The sequence below is a fragment of the Hypomesus transpacificus genome, unplaced genomic scaffold, assembly GCF_021917145.1.
Source record: "Hypomesus transpacificus isolate Combined female unplaced genomic scaffold, fHypTra1 scaffold_353, whole genome shotgun sequence".
Taxonomy (NCBI): domain Eukaryota; kingdom Metazoa; phylum Chordata; class Actinopteri; order Osmeriformes; family Osmeridae; genus Hypomesus; species Hypomesus transpacificus.
This window is the reverse complement of record NW_025813877.1, coordinates 46,654-68,255: the sequence shown is the minus strand read 5'-3', so window position 1 is coordinate 68,255 and position 21,602 is coordinate 46,654. Positions and strand designations below refer to the sequence as shown.

The following is a 21,602-nucleotide window of genomic DNA, read 5'->3' as shown; positions in this document are numbered from 1 at the left end:
CCTCTCTTCTCTGTGTCTCTTTAATAGCGTGCACTGGGTTAGGTCTATTTAGTCAGGGAAGGTGAACGTTCGCATGGTTGATAGTTGGGAAGTCTGCTGTAAGGAAACCCTTTAAAAAAAACTCAAATGTCCATGACAAACCGCTGATTCAAATATCACCCATATAAGAAATCAGTCGCAAAGTCTTTATCAAAAACGAAGTAAGGTTTAGATAAAGGTACACAAAGCCCAAATCGAGTCTTCTCTTTGCTCAGAGAAACTTCTAAAAGGTTTTATTAAAAAGCTTAGCCTTGTGCTTCACCTAGCTTAGCCTTGTGCTTCACCTACTGTAAGCACATTCAGATCAATAGCTGACCTATTTAATCCAGTCTTCCATGCAGATAATCCACTGAAATGATCTTTAAGAAGAAAAAATACCTCTAAGAATTTTCTAAACTGCCCCATTTACATATCTAACACATTTGTACACTGACTGTTCTGTGAGGAAATGGAGATTATGGACTCATAGTTAAGATTCACGCTTATACTGACAGCTTCTAATGTGAATGAGGTTCGTTCAGCATAGTGACTGCATTGCAGATTGTGCTCGGATGAATACGATTAGTGGAGTGTTCTTCAAAACTGTCATAAATGAATTGCCTGTCAACATAATCATTACGAGGAAGACCTCTCTGGGTCATCATTTAGCACCTTGGGCATGGGGCCAGTGCCTGTACTTATGGTTGCTAAGGGAACAGCTTGACACTTGGTCCCGACTCCCTATCCACTTTGGTAAACAGGTTTTAACAGTCAGCTGTGGTGGCGCCCCCACTTTGTGCCATGGGATCAGTGGATGCCAATGTGAGGCAGGGCAACGGGGGTTTCTGAACACTTCTTAAATCATAACATAGGCTACTTATTGTATTATCACACCATGCCTGCTACATATAAAGAAAATAAGCCAAACTTCTGGAATATATGGAGGGAATACACCCAAAACTCTATAAACAGGCATACTTTTCTATTTTTAAAATATTTTACAAGCTAGCATCCTGATGAGTGAAAAAGCATTGTCCTCCAAGCCATCGTCTCAAACTTGTAATATGTTTGTCGTTTGTAGAATCCTTTCAAGTCTCAACTATTAATATACAGCTTGGAATCAGAAATACATTTTTGAAAGGGAATATTTGGTAAAATTAGGGAATTGCAGACAATGGGGGGGACTGTTCATTGTTGTGTCACACTGGAACAGATAAAGCTTCCTCAGCTTGCCCTTGTCTGGCCTAGATTTACTCTGCACGATGCATGACAACGGATGCCCTCGGTTACACAGTCATAGGTCAGGGTGTCAGAGTAATACAGTCGGACTGATGGGGAACATGGGCCATTGGTGTTGAGATCCTGGTGCTACATACTGCTAACCACTCAGCCATGTCCTCAGGTAAAGCTACTTAGACAGCCAGTCCTAGTCCTTTATCTGTCATCATCTTGGTGGTAGTTTGGTTTGATGGGAGGTTCATTCATTAACCCTTAGACTTTATGACATTGCAATGTCATCATCGCTGGGTTGTGGTTGAAATGGCTGTTGTGGACCTTCCTCTATAGGGCAAAAAAACGAATGCCTCCCATCTTTCTTTCACCTTCCGATGATATGGCAGGTCTGCTTTGAAAGGGTGGAGTGAAACGCATTATCTGTGTGTGCGCGTGTGAGTGGGTGGATGTCAAGGGTCAACATGTATCTAATGACTCAATGTCTCTAACACCTACAGTGTGAGACGATGAAGTTGTCATAAGATGACACCTTGCTCCAGTGATTTAGGTGGTTATGTACTCCATGTTATGTTGGGTTGAATATGTAAATATTTGCATGAACAATTGTGACGAGGTGGCAAACGATTCAGAGAGAGACTGACAGACAGAGAGAGACAGAGAGAGAGACAGAGAGAGGGAGACACAGAGAGAGAGAGACAGAGAGAGACAGAGAGAGAGACAGAGAGAGAGACAGAGAGAGAGAGAAAGAGAGAGAGGGGGGGGGTGGGTGAGTGGGAGATGATTAATGACATGGCTGGTGTGTACACTTTCAGCATGATGAGGTAAAAGGACAGGTGCAGGCAAACGTCCAGAGGCTCAGTGGTAAGGAAGACTTAAAGATGGGATCTTAGCAGCCAAAAAAGACGCCAATAATGCATCTGTTCCTGGCTGTCCTCCACTGTTTATTGCTTGACTTGACCAACTCATACTGTTCGTATCCTTGTCCACAGTTAAAACACACACGACACAAGCGTTTGAAAACATGTAAATTATATTTTGCATGGAATTTGAATATTTCATGTAAACTGAATATGACACAAACAGACACTCAGACGCACGTGTTTAAGTGGAGATGTTGATGTTATTGTGCATAGTGTGAGGACAGATCAGCCTACACACGATGACCACAGCAGGTCATCATTCTAACCCACTGACAAGGTTGACCAGAGGGAGGCGCATTGCAGCCTTCCAGTCATCTAGACCGTGCATCAATTTGACGGGATGCTTCTATAGGATAATAGCAGATGAACTAACTGATGTTTATTGCATTTCTCTTATTTTTATATGAATGATCTTAGACTTCACTGTGAATGGGAACGCAACAGCTCACATCTTGCCTGCTTCATTTCCGCATGCAACCGTTTGACAACCACAAGTAAAGTGTGACATGCAACTCACACCACCACGGTCGATCAGGACTACACGTAGAAAACAGAGCTAACATGAGCTGCTGCAAACACTCCCATCGTCTTGTGTGATTCTTTGGGACAGTAAATTGATCCCAGTAAGTGCTGCAGCCGAATCAGCAGGGACTTCATTCACTATACGCTGGGCTGCGCGCTCACACTGACCGGTTGCTGCACGGGGACCATGGACGACAAACCCAAAGATGACAGCAGCCCTAAAAGACAAGAATCGGTATCCTACCAAAGGAGGATGTGGAGAAATTTCCAAGAGAAGACTAAACCGTGGTTGAGCCCAAAATTGGGCTCCGAACGACGCAGCACAGAGAGTAAAAAAGAGACGGGAATATGGATGTTCAAAAGGAAAAAGAAACAGTTGGACCGCGTCTTCTCATCCTCTCAACCGAATCTCGTATGCTCTGACCCGGCTCCTTTCCTGGAGGAAAACTCCCCAGAGCCCGGCAGTAGCTCGGGTCAATCTTTGCATCATCTGGGGACTGTCGCTGGAGGATCGACCAGTAAACCAGAGTTTACGGTGCACGGCAGCCCCAACCTCGCCGTCTCTCATTTAATCATGTCCCATCAGAAGAGCTCATCTCTCGGCTCTGCATGCTTCGAGAAGCTGGTGGTGGAGTCTGGGGCCGTTGGAGAGGACGAACAACTGCGTAAAAACGCTAGTGATTCAGTGAGTAAATACACACCAAGTCGCACAACAATAATAATCTGTCGATAAACGACTAATAGGCATTCAGAACATTTAAAATACTAGTCAAGTTAGATAAGAACGCGACGTGCACCTAACGTGAAACAGACCCCATCAATATTTCAATGCCCTTATTTCAATTAGGCAAATCGGGGAGCATTATCAAAGAGGGACTCTTGTTGTGTTTCAGCCTGACTGCAGTACAAGCTAGATCAGTTTGTTCATGCTTGACATGAGGCTGTATGATTAGATAAATAAACCCATTTCAGTTGGGTTGTCTCCCCACTTGCTTAGTTTATTTTATCCAGCAACACGGTGGAGCAAAACCTGCACTACTGCACGACACACACAAACACACGCACACACACACACCCACACCCACACTCATACATACACACACACACACACACACACTACTTTCCATTGCATCAAACAGAACTCATCTCTGAAGCCATGGCTTCAGAAACCGTTAACCAAAAACACAAAACGAAACCTGCACCAGTTGCCTTTATTCTCCACAAGACTGTTTCCTTCAGTTGTTCCATCCAGCCTAGCCATGTGAGACTTTGGCACCCAAGAGCCTGAGTAAGCAATCTGGCACACACACTCACACACACACACTCACACCCCCAGTACTCTTCTCCCCAGTATGGTTGGGCCAAGAACCTCTTATCTCTATAATCTCTGCGACGCAGGGCATTCAGGTAATGGGATCGAGGGCTCTTCATAAACTATCTCAACCCACTAACACAATGAAATGAGATGTGTTGCTAGCATTGAATAGTAATAGACACAGCAACCACATACACAAACACTAGAGATCTAGATGTAGTTTTAGTGAGCCAGTGAACATCCAGAGCTCTTTGACTGCTGGTTATTGAACCATGTCTTTAACACTTGGCAAAGTCATAGTTGTCATTTCTTAGTGAACAGTCAATGCATGGATCTTATGCAACAGACAGGGAGGGAAAATAACCATGTTTGTTGGTTGGTGACAGTACCTAAGTCAACACTTTATAAATGAAAGGGTGATTTTTGTGATTCACACCGGATTCACATGCATTGTTGTTATCAGACTCTTGCAGAGCTTCAATAACGACCATTGATTGGAAACAGGTGTGTGGAGCAGGGGCACATTTACAGGACAGTGGGCCCAGTGGACCAGGGTTTAAGATCACAACTCTACTCATTAATTCATGAAGAGAGTCATAGTTGGGAATTAATTTCAAGTTATTATGAAACTGCTGGCACGAAAGAACAAAAGGTGAGATTTATGGTTTGGTAACTTGACTGTGTTCATCATTGCAAGTGTGGGCATGTCAGTGTTTGGGTATCTGCTTTGAACATAAGACTTCAACTAAATGTATTGCTGTCTTTACTATTTCAATGAGTGCCTGAAGGCTGTTTGCAGAGTCTGAAGCCAAAAAGCAATATTGTAATGCATTTCTCTTAATGAATATATTTGGCCTATAATGTTTTTCCACACTGCAGTGGGCCTAGGTCTTGCTGTCTCATTCTCCAAATTAAATCCTGCAGTATAAGAAAACAATTTGTATATCACTGATAGACTGGCCCAGAGGGCTGCTTTGTGTCTAGCTCTCTAACAGTCTTAGATCTTAGTTTGGAAGCCTGAAGAAACAGGCTCTCTTCGATTCCCCCCCCTCCCCCCCCCCCCCCCCCCCCGCCTCTCACACACACACACACACACACACACACACACACTCCCAGAACCTAACTCTTCTGCTGGGATGACTGGTTGTGAAAGGCACACTGGAGAAAGATAGGCCTACTGTGCACATCTGTTCACTCTCAATGGCCAGTGAGTTGTGTTACAATAAGCTGCCGAGGTGAGTGCTTTCATTCAGAGACTTGCTGATAATGCTCCCCCATGGTCAGATGATGTGATTATGCCTACCGTGAGACTGGCGATGAGATGGCAAGGTAAAACCTTTTCCAATTGCCGTGACAAACCATCTGTTCGTTCTCAATGGTGAGGTCGTTTTTTTTTTTTTTTGGGGGGGGGGTTAAATCGTTTTAGATCCCTCAGTCATACTTTGATGTTGATGGATGGTTCACTTCACAAGCTGTCTGGTTTTCCTCGCGTGTGGCCCTGGTGGAGGAAGGTGTGGAGAGAGGATCACCTGGTCCTGTGGGAATCCAGATGTCTGGGTTGTGGAACGATTGGAGGATAGGGACATTGTCATTCCTTGAATGCATTGAAGTCCCCAGGCTTGCTTTGTAGAGGAAGATTCATGGCTGACGGTGGGGCAGAGAGAGAGAAAGACAGAGAGAGAGAGAGGTTTGTGGGCGTTTGACTGCCAATGTCTAGAGAAATAAGGAGGTGTCACTTTCTTTCCTGATAGCCTAGCCCTCCTCCACTCTCTTTCTCCTGTCAAATACATGAAACGAAGCCTTTCTCATCTGTGTCACCGGCAAGTAGGACAGATGAACAGGAGCCAGTCAACTCATTTAAAAGTAATTAAAGTTGAACCACCTCCTAATCTAAGTTTAACATAAAATCCACCTCAGCACAGACACCATCGATTGCTGAGTTTAGCACTGGGAGGGACTTGCTTCTGCTGCCTGTTGTGCTACCTTTCTCCTTCTTCTCTCAGAAAGTGTCATCTCCCTGAATCCTGTAGTCTGGTCCCAATCTCTGAGTGAGGCTGCTCACAGCCCAACTCAGGATGCACTGAGTGTCATTTATATGGTAACAGGATTCGGCGACGTTTGAGCATTTCCTTTCTCCAATCTGGCCGGTTTGCACGGAGCCCGGACTAAGTATAGACTAGTAACTACATGACTCAGGTTGTATCCAATCCAATTAATATTCGGTCACCATGGGATGGTCAGACACTAAGGCTTAATCGGCACATAATGTCAATTAGGAATGAATTAGAAGTGTTAGACAAATACACCTGTAAATTGAAACTAATTTGATGTTTCATGCAGGGCTAATTTGGCATGATGCTAACAGTGTTAGCGCAACAATTTATCTAACAATATCTAAATTAGATTTTTTTTTTAAGGGGGTCACTTAAGGTCATCATAAGGCATGTAGGAAGTTTTGGTCTTCCAGATACAATGCAGTTTTTAAGCAATTACACCCTCAGAAATGGTCCCAATATTCCTCAATAATGCACTAAAGTTCATGTCTAGTGGGGAAGTGAAAATGGTATGGCCAAGCTTAATTTACCGACAGGTTTTAAAAGAATACAAGACATTTACTAAAGGATCAGAGTATTCTCCTTTGACAGACTTACAGCCTCAAAATATGTTTTTTGTGGAGTCTGCAATAAACACAGCCCATTTCCGGAGACTAGCTCTGGGGATTTAACAACCCTTCTGACAGGAGAATGACGATATCATGAGTGTCTGTGGCTGGTTGCCAGGGGTTTAAGCAGAGATGGGCTTCGGGGGGAAAAGGTCCAGGTGAGCTCTGATGAACATGCAGAACACAGGCTGTGCTAATCAAACGGGTCCATTTGCAGTTGAATGAGGGCCGTTGCCCGGTGATGGGATGAGATTGAATCGTTTGGAAAATGAGCACCACCACAGAGGAAACCTGTTGTCTTATTTGTCGAATGATTCAGAAGTTGTTCACTTCAATTTCCTTCTTTCGGTTTTGGGAGGTCCCCCTTCTACACTGAGCTGTGTGTGGGTTGCTGTCAGTTGATTATGTTCTGTATTTCACTTATGTAATACACCTGAGGTAAACCTTAACATAGAGCTGAATGATCGTGTACTGTCCTCCTGCTCTCATACTCTCCCTCTGTCTCTCTTCCTTCCTCTCTGTCTCTCTCCCTCGCTCTCTATCTCCCTCTGCCCTCTCTCTTTCGTCTTTCACAGTGACATGAATCCTCCTCAATTATTCCTTTAGTCTTTCAGTCTCCTCTGGTTCACAGCATTCACGCAGCGTGCTCATACAGTGTTGTTGACCGCGTCATCTCACAGCTTCTGCTCATGGGAAACACACAAAGGTGAACTCTGTTTTGAGATATTCCTGTATGTTTCCTGCACAGAATCACCTAAAAAGCTGCAGTATTGATCCGGGCGAGATACAAATGGCAAGACGTCTGGCCAAGAGGGATATTTATCGGAGTGGCCGTGATTCGGTCGAACTCATATGTACTATATTGCATGGAGTCCTTTTTCAAACTGTCCACCGCATGGGCAATGGGTTTTAACAAGACTTTTCATCATCCCCTCCCCCCCTCTACCCCTCATATCCTTATCCTCACCGACTGTATGCACAGAGGGAGATTTATCTGAGCCGAAGGTGAAGATTGTGGGACGCATGCATGGGAACACAACTCCATAAATCGCCAACCGGGTTAATTAACGTTCCATTCAGGCTTGGTTGGAGCGGCAATGCCTGTTCTGTTCAGCACTTCAGTTTCATTCCATGTGAGGGCTCCCATATGGGGTACGGAGGGGTGGGGAGCAGGCATACCTAGCCAACAGCACGCCACAGAAGCATTCATAACCCATCTCTCAGTGAGCATGGACATCAATTCCCACCACTGCGGAACAAAGCGCCTGTCAAAAAAACGGCCTCGGAACGTGATTTTGCACATGAGATGATGTTTATATTCGTCGTCGTGTCTGTGCGGTTATGCAAGAGATGTGATGGCCAGGCCTCGGCAACAGCGGTTCGTCCGCAGGCATCTCGCCATGTGTCAGCATGTTTAGTTAGCTCATGTGTTTAGAGAGATGGGTTAGACTCCACAATGCAAATGCTTGTGGGGCTACACAGAAACACCAGGTTGTAGCCTGGTAGGCTGTCATAGCCAGGGTAGCAGAGTCCAATATGTGTACACACTTTGTCGCTCTGTGGTTTGTGGTGACTCTGGTTGGGCTGTTTCCGTTGTGTCTAAGCCAGAGATGCTTAGATAACTCATTTACTTTTAGAAGGAAGTATGTCCATTCCCTGTCTACCTACGCAATGTTTGTGAACGCCCTGTCGCTCTTGTTATGAAGAAGAGACGAAATTACTGTGCCACCTCTCTCTCTCTGTCTCTCTCTCTCTCTCTCTCTCTCTCTCTCTCTCTCTCTGCCTTTCTCTTTGCCTCTCCCTCTCTCTCTCTCTCCCTCTCTCTCTGCCTCACTATGCAACAAGGATGATAACCAGCAATTAAACCTTCATTTTCAGGAGTAGAAACAAAGAGATAAAGAACGATAGAGCGAGTGAGGGGGCACTCGGAGGACGCGCAGTGTCGTGACTCCCAAAAACCCAAACGGCGGCGAAGCGTGAGGTATTTCATGGGGACCGAGCTCTACATCATCTTCATTACGTCCTAGCAGAGTTTGATCCACGCTCCATCGGTCGTCTGGTCATTCCCGAGGCCTCTTTAAGCACAACACCCTAAGAGTTTGTAATGCAGAGATGCAAGGCATGGGTGAGCAGCACGTTGTGAGCAGGCTGTTTGTGTGGAAGGGTATGACTTCCCCTTGGGCGCCTGTTCCATCTTATACAGTCAGCTGTGGCAAGGGGGGTGCGGCTCGGACGCCAACAACGCGTTACGTCATCGAATAATCACTTGTTGATGTAGTAATCGCAGAAGCACTGACTTGGCCGGCTAATTAAAAAAGCAGAATTCAAACTGGATTCGTCTGGAAACTCTACAAACCTTCCATCCCAACTGTCCTGCCTCCCTGTGTGGATAAGGGGATTGTTCATCATTCAGTTAGCATGATCAGTGCGCATTAGGTTTTTGTGTATTTTGCGGAGGGGAACGGGCCCGGCTGGGTAGCCCCGCCTCCTGTCACCTTCATCACAAGGCATTGGAGCGGAACTACAACCGGAGGGAATCTCTGGAAAACAATAGCAAGCAGAGGTGCCTGACCACGGAGGTCGTTGGGAGTCTCCTCCACATCGGTGTGCGCAGTGGGCATGCTGTCTGCACGGAGCACCGTCAGCAGCGAGGAGGAGAGTTAAGTGATGACACTGCAGCATGTGGGCCCCAGGAGTGACCGGCTCTGCCAGCGGGAGAGCATGGACTTGCTGCCCCCTGCTGGTACCAGGGTGACATGTGTTTCCTAGGGGAGGAGAATAACAGGATTGAAAGGGCTGAACGGCACATGGTTAGATACTTTACCAGAACTGAAAACAAACCCATTATGTCACCGTAGGAGGCTGTTATAGCTCAGATTCTAAATTTTTGTCTTTTTTCGACCACACTGTTTAACCATGAGACACACCTTTCACACAGTGCTAACAGGGCACACCAGATCTCCTAACTCCTGGTGGGCTGAATTAAAGCGACTAGCGCGTGGCTAACCATCCATCTCCTCTCGTTCTCTCAGCTCTCCACTAGGCCTCTGGCCATAGTAGGCTCTCAGACCTGTGTGTGTGTCTGTGTGTGTGTGTGTGTGTGTGGTAACACTGTGGTTCAGGCAGTATTGGCCGGATCCTCTTGGGTCTCAGTTGTGCTGTAACCCATTAGGTGTGCTTACTGCTTTCATGGTTCGTATGCAAAGCGGTCTTTTGAAAGCTGGCCTTGTTGCTCATCCTCTCGTCCATCCCCCCCCCCCCCCCCCCCCCCTGTCCTCCTCTTCTCCTCTCCTCCTCTCTCCTGAGTGGTAAATATTATTCATGAGCGGGAAACATGAATGAGCTCTATTTTTACCACTTGCGCCTGTGTGTGTGTGTTTGAGTGAGAGAGAGACAGAGTGATACATTGTGGATGATGAAATAATAATGACTCAACCACAGGGTGAAGTGCAGTGAGACTTCATACGGAACACGACCAGAATCAACACAACGTTTTAGGTCCGTCTCACATCTCTGCTCTCTCCAGAACATTCTAACATCAGCACGGATGCGGATCGTGGTAAGTGAACTCCCATGTTAACAGCTGTGTTGGTAGTGGATACGGCAGTGATTTCATGTCATGGTGAATATGGATGCGATGACTGTGATGTCAATGTAGTCGTGCTGGACTGTCATTGGCTGGACACGGTCTATCGGTCTATGATTATGGTTTGTTTGGCAGTCGTCTCCTCTTGGTCCAGCAGGAGAAGGCTGAGGCTTAATTCCTCATCTTGGAGAGCTTCCCAAATAAGAGCTTGTCTTCATGCTCTTCTTGAAATGGGGAGAATGTAATTAGTGCTGACTGTCGCTTCAGGGACTCACGTTACACACACGCACGCACCAAATGTGGTCACAATCACGCTAGTGCAGACTATATTCAGACCCTTTGCTAAGTTAGGATGACTGTGAATAGTCCTTGCCTATAGCCTTTTTTTAAACTTGCAGTCAAGAGTTTTGAATCCTCTGTGGACCAAAGAAAGCGTATTTTAAGGGATCACACTGCAAACGTTTTGTGATACAGAGAAACTGCCGGTAACCCTCACACTATGCTCCATGTTCACATCCTGTAGGGTGGTACTGCAAAGGGTTTCCTGTCTCTTCATGACCATGTGACATGTTGGACCTCACACTGAACACAATCGAAGACCGCACTAGCTGCAAACACATATACTACACTGATGTCATTTGTTTCTGATGACATTATAGTTGTCCGTTCTGAAAGGTCAAGAAAACAGATTGTTCTTGACAAAGTTCTACCAAAAGGGTTCCATGGTTCAAAAAGCAAGGCTTCAAAATCCTCCTGACCCAACACTCTCTCACTGAGTGTTCCATTAGCTGCTTCTTGTCAGAGAGCAGGTGCAGGGGGGGGGGGGGGGGGGGGGGGTAATAGAGAAAGGAGTGAAGAGAGCTTCATGACAACTCTACGAAAACGCAAAGGTATTCTTTTCTGTTTTAGCCTTTTAAATAGTTGTTGGGGGGTAACTACAGTATTTGTCAGATCGTGTGGGACATTTCCATGTGTGTGTGTGTGTGTGTTTCTGCTGAGACGGGCGTGCTGATCGACCACGCAGTCCTATGTAAAGTAGCCCTATTCCCTCAGAGACCTGGCTCGGCCTTTTGTGTTGTTTTGGAACCACGGACAGCAGTTCCGCAGACCAGCCACAACAGGTGGAGGCTATTTGTACTGAAGAATTATGACAGGTCATGGTGACTACGTACAAAGGCTTGTCCGGACCCACAGGCACACTGTACAATGGACTTTTTTCCCTGAGTGTTCAGACCCTGAACTAACTCAATTGATGTAGACCAATGCCAAAAGACATAGGTAGAACAGGGGGTATCTCCACAAATGTCACACTTCCCAGCCCCTTTTGAAAGGTTAGCATTAGAATGGTCTCTAGCCAACCCACACTGTGATGTCGTACTGCAGCCATGACTGGGTGACTTTGTGGTTATGGCTTGGAACATCTTGATTCTCGATCCTTGCGCTTCTCTTTCTTATCTTTCTCGCTCACACACACACCACACAGACACACACATGATCTCTGTCTCTTATTACATCACTCAGTCCAGCCCCCACCTCACCCCCAGGCTTTCTGCTGGAAGTAAACACAGTTCAGTCCGTAGACTGAACTGCCAGTTGTAGACACACGCTTCTCATCACCCTCCCAAGCTGGTGTTGGGGGAGGGGGGGGGGGAGGGAGGTTGAGACCCACAAGGCCTCGCTGGCTTCCTGTTTCATACACCAACACTTTAGTTAGACCCAAGCTTTGGAAGTTGATTAGAGACGTCCTCTCTTTCTCTGTCTCCTCTCACCTCTCTTAGTGTTTCTCACTCTCTGTTATGGTTGTTTTCTCACCCTCTCTCCCTCTCCCTCACCCCCCCCCCCCCCCCCTCTCTCTCTCTCTCCCTTTCTCTCTCACACTGTGCCTCTCTCTCTCCTCCTTTCTCCACCTCTTGTTTTGACTAAGCTTTTTCAGAGACGTGTTAATGTCGGCAGCAGCTTGGGACCACTCCTGTGGGTGGAGGGCTGTGGTGCAGTTTCCTCCCTGATAGAGATCAACCGTTTCCCCACTCTCTTATCTCTGCTAGCGGCCGGAAAATGTGCAAGCAAAGCACTCGTACCCGGGGATAATTTGATTTCTTGACAGACCACCATACACTTTTGGCATTTATCTCTGGTCCTTTTCAATAATGAACATCTAGAAAGATCTCCTCGTGTGTTTCATGCCGGCTAACGGTCGTAAGCCTTAATGGGCTTTCCTGTCGTCTTCGCCGCCTCAGCAGCTCTGTGTTGTTCCCCGGGTCGTCCTCCCCATCATCATCATCATCACCTCCGGATGTTGACACCAAGGACTGTGAGTGAAGCTGCCTCGCTCCTTCTGAAGGAATGAGTCACACAGGAAGGGCCGGGGGGGGGGGGGGAGGTGGGGAGACAGGAAGATTAGAACAGAGAAACAACGAGGTGAGGAGAGAGCGTGAGGGGGAGGGGGAGAGAGTGGGGAAGAGAGAGGGAGAGAGGGGTGAGGTGGGGCCTACTTGTCACGCGTGCTTTGTGGGGAGGGTGTAGAACTCAAATGCGTATGTTTATGTAACACCACCGTATTCTGCCTCAGTGAATACTCTGAGCTGGAGAAGAGTGCCACGATACCCGTGCGTGTGTGTGTGTGTGTAGTCAAGGTATTTTGTTACAGTATTGACAGGTCATTCTAGGTCGGAGTCACGTGGACTTGCCAGTATGAAACCCAACCAAGAATTCTCATCCTACCTGTTAGACTTTCTTTTCTCCTCCCAATCCCCCCCCTCCTTTAGCCCAGAAAACTGGATCAATCTGGAACATTCTTTTCATTGAAAGAAACCTTTTTTAGTTTGAAGTGTTTCTGAAGTTGTCCTTCAGTCCGAGGCTGTTTGATCCGGCGGCTTATGCTGACTCATCTCCTGCATCACCAAGCATGAATGAATGATGTGAGGGGATGAATATACTGTGCTGGAGGAGAGTGCTGCGCCAGGCTCTAACACACACGGGTTCAAATGAACGGTTATCAGGCTTCTGCAGAAGCTCCGTAATGTGTTGGAGCAGGGAAACTTCTAGAACATGCAGGACGGTGGGTGAGGACCAAGGTGAATCAGCACTGCTGTGGGATGCTATTTGTGGTGGATAAGACATTTTCATAAACTCCACCAGCTCTGGGCGGTCGTGACTTGTGACTGCTGGTAGGTGCAGCTGTTTGTTTCAATGAGCGTGTCGCACGAAGACGTGTGCATGACCCTCTGTGTGTGTGTGTGTGTTGCAAGTGTTCAATTATTTAACTTGGTGTGACTATGCAAGTGTTCCTGTGGGTGTACAATAAGGTGCGTTTCAGACGAATGCACTGAGGCGACTTTCTAAGACGTTAAAACCTAATCCCATCTTGTCTATGCAGAAAACCATGACATTAATATTGCGTGAGAAGGTTTTGTAGACCGTCTGAAGAAAATTGTCTTTAAATCACGCTAGACATTGGACCAGTGAATAGAGCATGTACTCTAAAGTGTCTTACTTATACATTAGGTGCTTCTTTTGGGAGTCGTATCATATGGTGTGTGTGTGTGTTTGTGCGGATTGATGGTCGAGGAGGAGGCTAGGCCATCTTTTAATGTACAAGTTCCGGGCTAATTTGAATGAATTATATTTGTTCTTTCCACATGAGTCATGTCACGTTTGCGCAAGGCCTCCACAAACTCACTGTATGCTCACAGTAGAAAGGCTTTTAAAGAAAGCTCAGCACAATGCGTATTCATGTGAGCGTAAGCAGTGAGCGCTGATATCGACATGATGGACAGTAAATGGTGTGCGTGTGTGTGTGTGTGTGCATGTGTGACCAGATAGAGGCTCATCAACTGAACGCAGTAGATATCTAGCCCCCCCCCCCCCCCCCCTCAGGCACCAGACACACACGACAACAGATGTGGCATTTCTTTTCCAAAGTCATCGCCTCCTGTGGGTTAAGTGAGCACGTTCACACCTCGCCACGGCATATCTTCCCCCCTACGTTTGAACTCGGGCGTTTTAGGCGCTGTGATCCCGGCTGATGTGGGGGGGGGGGGGGGGGGGGGGACGACGATTGCCGTTCGTCCGTCTCTCACTCTCAGTGTGGTCTCGCTCGTGACAGGTGGCCGCCTTCAGCTTAGCGGCTCTGGGGGGGGGGCGACGCCGAGAGATCATCTGGTCGTCCTGGTGCTGACGAGCGTGCCTGGAGGACTCGTCGACGCCGTGACGAAAGCTGCCCTCGTTGCGGAACCCCTGGCAGGCACACAGACACGCATGCATGCGCACACCCACGCACACCCGCGCAAACACGCACACACAGAGACAAACACACACACACACACAGTGATAGAGGGACTCGACTCAGGATCCCCACACCCCCTGCAGGAAGACGGGCTGAGGTGTCACATGGATAGCGTCCTGGCTGCTGGTGCCTTCATCCTCCCACGGCTCACTGCTCAGATCTCTGCCTGCCTCTGTCTCTCTCTCTCTCCTCCTGGGTCTCACTCGAGTGCTCGTGTGTGTGTGTGTGTGTGTGTGTGTGTGTGTGTGTGTGTGTGTGTGTGTGTGTGTGTGTGTGTGTGTGTATGTGCCACTGTGGATGTGTGCATGTGTACATATGTCCGGGTGTCACTCTGCCAGTGTGTGGGTGCTCTCTGTCAAATCCCAGTGGATCTTGGTTAGCCAGAGGCACTAGCCCGCAAGCTGTGCCCTGGCAGATGCTCACTGTGTGTGTGTGTGTGTGTGTAGTGTCTGGACGAGGTGAGCCCCAGGTGTTGGCCTGGGTGGAACTGGTGTGACACTCCAGGGAGTGTGTCTGTTCTCAAGCGCACACACCTGCCAGATGGAGGAAGGGCGTAGGCTGCTGGCCCTCAACACACTCAGCAGGGTGCCCTGCTGCAGGTGTGAAGGATACACACACACACACACACACACGGTCCCAGGCTGAAGCTGAAGCTGCCCCTAGCCGTGCATGCTGTGGGCGGGCTCCAGAGCCTGAGAGGGAGGGAGCCAGGGAGAGGCAGGAAGTGGAGGAGGGAGTGGCCCAGGAGAGGTGCTGGGTGTCTGGCTGTGGTCCTGGTGGGCCCCTGCTCTGATGTGCTGGCCACCTGGGGGCTCCACACCCTCTGTCTCTGTCTCTCTCTCTCTGTCTCTCTGTCTCTCTGTCTCTGTCTCTCTCTCTCTCTCTCTCTCTCTCTCTCTCTCTCTCTCTCTCTATCTCTATCGCCTACCTTTGTCCCTCCCTTTCTCCGTCGTGAGTCTTGACACCTATCCACCCCCGATAGTCTCTCCTCTCCTGTGACTCTGACGCGCCTCTGCGTCGACACGGTCCGGGCACCGCGCCCAGCTGCTTCCCCCAGAGCCCACAGCACGCGACCGAGTCTGCCCCTGGATCTGTGTGCGCTGCGCGGCCTGCTCGTCACTGTCACGCCAAGCATGTCTGCTCCTCAGATCAGGCTCCGGTAGCCGATCAGACAGAGATCTGGGTGCCTGGGTGATGCCTGGGCGATGCCTGGGTGATGGCCAGTCTGCCTGTCTGACTGTGGGCACGGCACTGTCTGTGGAGCCAGCCGGGCAGGAATGCTTCAGATGGTTAGGGGAGAGAGGAGGGGGGGGGGGGGATTGGCATGGGAGGAGGGGAGAGAAGGGGTCCAGTCAATGGTGTTATTGATTATGATGTCAGGAGGCCGGTTGAGTTTCAGTGACTGGGCAGCTTTGACGTGCGTTTGCTCTAGTCCGGATATTCAGTCTGTCCATGCTGTGACGTGTGTGTGTGTGTGTCTCTCTCTCTCTGTGTGTGTGTGTGTGTGTCTCTCTCTCTGTGTGTGTGTCTCTCTATCTGTGTGTGTGTGTGTGTGTGACTCTCTCTCTGTGTGTGTGTCTCTCTATATGTGTGTGTGTCTCTCTCTCTGTGTGCGTGTGTGTGTCTCTGTGTGTGTGTGTGTGTGTGTGTGCGTGCATTTAAATGTTTGTGTTTCCTGAGCCGTCCCATGCTGTGTGTGTGTCCTGTGATGTGCCGGGGCCTAATGAGAAGGCAGATGGCGTGCTCACCAGGCTGCAGTGGCACAGAGATGCCAACACAGGATGTTGGAGGCCACAAGGCTGTTTGTTTTGAGAGCTTTCTGTGTTTGAAAATGATTTAACAAGTAAACATTAAAGCAGAGTATGCCCATATCCACATTGTGTGTACGTACGTGTTTGTGTGTCTATGACCAGCTTTGGCCTAACCTGATTTGAGGACATATTTGAGGCGGCATTGCGCCGAGTGTCTTCTGTTTTGTGCAGCAGATGCACGACTACAAACAACTGCGTGTCCCTTCAAAAACGACAAACCGCACCCTCAGATACAGGCTCGTGGTTTAGTATACCGTCCTCGCTTCACGGGGCACCGAATACTTTTCTTGTCCAGCTTGTCAGAATGAGCTGACGTGCAGCAACATTTGCTTCGACATTCAATATGACGATTCCCAGAGCGTCGTCACGCCCCAGTGTGACCAGCCAGCGGGGGTGAAGCCCTCTCGTAGATCAGCTGCCACTTGCACTCAGCATCACCCGTCATCCAGACCAGCTGGACAGCCCCGATCAAAAGCCCTCCGCCCCCTCACACAGTGCCCAGCACCAGTGCCCGATGCCAGGATAAGGGGCATCAGTGGCACAGGGTTGTGTGGACGTCAGTGAGGGCAGCCGGGTGTGATGAGAGCCACGGCCCCTCCGTGGCCCTGCCGAGCACCCCAGCACGGCTCTAACACCACCCTCTTACTCGCCTTGGCCTCCTGCGTTGCCCCTCTTTGGCTGCGTCCCCCTTCAATCCTCCTCCATCCCACACGGCTCTCACCCACCCCTTCTCTCTCTCTCTCTCTCTCTCTCTCTCTCTCTCTCTCTCTCTCTCTCTCTCTCTCTCTCCCGTGCCTTTTCTCTCCTGCTCAGAGCTCCCAGCAGCTGCCTCTAGGCTGTTCACCTCCCAGAGAGGGAGGCCGTCACTGGGCATGCCTGGCTCTGTGGCTCCACCCTCTCCAGCCTGGGGGGAGCCTGGGAGGGGGGTGGGGGGTGGGGGGGGGGGAGCTATCCTTGCCTGGCTGACACTAGGTGGGAAGAACATCCCAAATGAGAGGGTGACATTTGTAAGAGTGGGAGATGGACTGAGGGATAATGTGTGTGAATGGGTGGGTGATGAAAGAGAGCAACAGTGGCTGCGAAGAAAGAGAGAGAGAGAGAGGGGGGGGGGGGAGAGAGTCACAGAAAGGAGAGAGAATATAATGGGAAAGAGACTAGAAAAGGGAGGCGAGGGAGAGAGCGAGCGGGAAATCCGGCAGCTTCCGGTGTTATATTATTTACAATATCATACACAAAAACCCAGCATGACCAAACAAGCTCCCATTATCCCAGCACTCCGTTTGCAAAGTAAGACTACTCCCCACAGCATACAAACACACACACAAACACATTACATTTACTTGTGCACTCTTTAATGTTTTGGTGCAGACAAACGTATTCAATAGCTAGGGAGATGCTTTTACAGCAGACAGCCAGTTCTTACAGAGGCTACTTAAAGACTATTGTCTTTTTCTCCACTTGGGGTTTGGGCTAATTTGTCCCTAAATGGGATTTTATTTCTAAAAGTGTTTGTCCCAACACTCAGCCAAAAAGCCCTGGACCTCCTGTGTTATGCTAATTGGTCGTTTACAGCTGGTCCCATCCAATCACTTTGGGCTAATTCTTCTCATTTAAAATCAATTTGTAGTGTGGCTTGTAGGAGTACCTTTTGTGTTCTTCGTCTGAGAGTTTGAGAGTTTACTGATGGGAGGTCGGCTGGATTACACTTGGGCTGAAAGCTGTCTCCAGTATTTAATGGACCTGATGTCAAAGAATAGCTAAAGGCTGAACTGCATGCTGTTCCTGCCTCCTCTTCCCACCTCCTACCCTGCTGGCCTCCTCTCCTCTGTTTGCCTCCTTCCCTCCCTCCCTCTTCCCTCCTCTCCCTGCCTCCTTTTCTTTCATCACACAGTCCCTCAGGAATAACTCCCTCCTTACCTTATCAAAGCGTGTGTGTGTCTGTCTACTATTCAGTAGGCTAGCTTGCCTGCCTGCGTGTGTGTGTGTGATTAGGCAGGCAGATGTGTGAGTGTGGCGTGTCCGCATGTGAGAGTCCTCTGTCTGCAGGTGTGTGTGTGTGTGTGTGTGTGTGTGCGAGAGTAGTGAGAGTCCTCTGTCTGCAGGTGTGTGTATGTGTGTGCAAGAGTAGTGAGAGTCCTCTGTCTGTGTGTGTGTGTGTGCTAGTGTGAGAGAGTCTTCCGTCTGCAGAGGTGGGAGGCTGCGCGAGCGAGTGTGTGTGTGTGTGTCTGGGAACCTCCCTCACAGCTGATTGCCTGGTGCTACGGAGTGTGTGTAGGCGCGAGCGAGCGTGTGTGCTAGTGTGGCTCATAGAGGACAGGAAGCCAGAGGCAGCGGTGGTAGTGAAGAGCTGGATCTGGATGTTAGCACTCTCTCTCTCCACCGCAGGACGAAGACTGACTGTAGGTATACACACACACACACACACACATGGATGTATGTTCTTATCAGGATGTCTGTGATGTTTATAGTGTTCTGCTGTGTTTCATCCTTGATGCTGAGTTTACTGTGGGAGAGATGTTTGTCAGCCTATTCTTCGCTTGTTTCCCTGGGCTCTTCTCTCCAGGTAAAGGGCGTTTTTGGCGTGTACTTACATTGTATTGGTTTCAGGCGGTACTGAGGGCTGTCTGATGGATTGGAAATGTTTGAAATAGATTCCCCGACATTTCTGAGGCACTTTCTCTGCAGTCTCTCTTGTTTTCGTAGCCGCTCAGCTCTGTCTTAACATACAGACGAATATGTGTGCTGTGCGTGAAACGCGCTGGGATATTTGCATTGTAACATGAAACTCATGACACGTGTGTGTGCGTGCGTTTGTGCGTGTCGGCTGATTGGTGAGTCGTGTCCGATTTCAACCTGAGGTAGGAAGCAGGGCTGCTGGACTGCCTGAGAAAAGAGAGAGGGGATATAAATACAAGATGAACTGCTCCCTGTCCACGTCCAAACACAGAGAAAGAATGCTAAAGAGAGGGAGTGAAAGAAAGAGATGAACAGATGCGAAGATAGACGCGTGCTGGATGTAGAATGAGGGCGCTCGGTGTCAGAGAAGCGATGTGGAACAGGCTGGGGAGCAGACTGACATCTCTCCCTGCCCCTGCCCTCTCTGATGGGGAGAGAACACGACAGCAGTATGTAGGAGCGCTGGGCTGGGCTGGGCAAACTGTTCAGGCATCTGCAGTTGGCATGCAGACTGACTGACTGAGAGGCAGACTGACTGACAGGTAGACTGACTGACTATCAGGCAAGCACGCACACAGGCAACAAAGCAGATTGCCAGGGAGCCAGGACACTATTACACAACACCTGGCGACAGTTGCAGTCAGGTCAGTTAATTCCTCATTAGATGGCACAAGCTCACTTACTCATCATCCCTTACACACAGAGAGGCAGTGCTATCCGGTATAATATATACAAGCCAACATAACAATGCAATGAAAGAAGAAGTACAACAGATCCAACCGCTGTGAAGAACTGCTACCATACCAGCGCTGAGGGGTGTGATAAGTGGTTTATTTGGGGCAAGACCTCGGCGATGAGAATGCAATAAAGACACCTGTGGCCTGTATGCCAATGATTGGGTGCTAGCAGGTAGCTACAGGAAACAAACCGCTGCTCGCTCATTCAGATGCGGTGCCATTAGGCGGCTTTTCCCCCCCGAGCTCTCCTTCTGCCCTCGTCAAGTGTGGGTAACGAGAGCGCGTTTTGTATTCTAATTTGGTCCCTTGTGCCTTTTGGGGTCGCTGGGGTGCAGAGGAGGGATGGGTTTCTCTCTCGTGCTCTCCATTTATCCCTGTTGCTCTGATTTTTTCTCTCTCTCTCTCTCTCTCTCTCTCTCTCTCTCTCTCTCTCTCTCTCAGCTCTCTCTTTTTCTCTCCTTCTCTCTCTCTCTCTCTCTCTCTCTCTCCCTGGCTCGGTCTCTCTGTGGGCATGTTGCGAAGCTTGGCGCACCGCGTGGCCTCACGTTGTCACCTGTCACCTGCCAGCCCTCTCTGGCCTGGGCCCCGTGTCCCCTACCACTGCTCGACCCTGCACCCCCTCTCAGCTTCTCATCAGACAGGCTGGCATTACCCCCCAGCTTGGCGCCCACAGACACTTGGCACACATTCAGTCAGGGAGGGGTAGTCTTACAGCAGCAGCTATCTGGCCTAATATCTCTGGTTACTGTGTGCGTGTGTGTGTGTGTGAGGGTTCTAACATCGTTTGAGGTTGTTGGATCAGGCAAGGGAGCTGGTCTATAGAAAGATCACTGTACTCTACTGTATGATGTTGTCCTGCCCTATTCTGGGCTGTGCTGTACTTCTCTCCACTGGGCTGGACCAGTGCTGTGTCGTGTCGGGCGTGTTGGCAACAACCCCGGGCTTTCAGACCCTCGGCTCCTCTCCTCTGTGTTTACCCCGTACACACATGCACACACACACCGTGTGCACAAACAAACACGGTAGTCACATACACTCAAAAGCCGTTTCGCTCTCTCTCTCACTGCAGTCTGTCAGTCCCCGTCTGTGCACCTCCTCTCAGAACACACCGGAATGTTCACCCTCTCTCTACCCTTTCGTCGCCATGTTCCCTCTCTCTCAGTTCCTGACTCTTCATCATTCATGCAGGAGAGCTGTGAGTGGCCGTCGGGCGGCAGACGTCGGCCTCCTCTCTCCGTCCCCGGCCGTGAGTGGCAGAGGCGGAGCGGCCCGCCAGGTCACCGCTACCGTTAGCGGTGGTCCGTAAACAGGCTGTGGAGGATTGTTGCTCTCATTGTGCGCATACGTCAGACGGGCCAGATAAATGTTGTGTTAAGTGAGGCTGTTAAAAGCTTTTTAATGAGGGTTATTGTTAATTCAGACCCTACGCCTCACTAATTCAGTAACGACTGTGTAATTTAACCAGAAGAGTCCCCCTTTTACCCAGACAATAGCTGTAGTTGTTTTCTAATCGGTGTTATCGGAAGCAACATTTTGTATCCACCAGGACTGACTAAGATTGATAAGTAGCATTTGATACTGTAATGGAATATGCCCCCTTATAGTTCACAATGCAAAGACATGCCACCCGTGGAAAAACCAAGCTTCCATATTTTCATCCTGTATTCTCAGAGCGATTAGTTAGAAGGCAAAGTCGACCAGCTAAAACTGGAAGGTCAAAATCTCTCCACGAGTTGTGTGAGATGGTGATTGGTGGTTGATTGCACGGTGCTTGCGCACACACACACACACATTCAGTCACACGCTAATCCTGTCCATGGTGTAATTCATTGAAGGT

The 21,602-nt window shown here is 49.0% G+C and overlaps 1 protein-coding gene across 1 annotated transcript in view; it reads left to right on the top strand.

Annotated features, from left to right (window-relative positions):
- Nucleotides 1-2,466: 2,466 nt before the first annotated feature.
- The window catches only part of LOC124464498 (multiple C2 and transmembrane domain-containing protein 1-like), a gene marked incomplete at its 3' end in the record, with an annotated part of 64,240 nt that continues 45,104 nt past the window's right edge, over nucleotides 2,467-21,602 (top strand). The window contains exon 1 of the mRNA XM_047016379.1: nucleotides 2,467-3,378. Coding sequence (XP_046872335.1) covers nucleotides 2,881-3,378 — 498 coding nt within the window. The remainder of the gene's footprint in view (nucleotides 3,379-21,602) is intronic.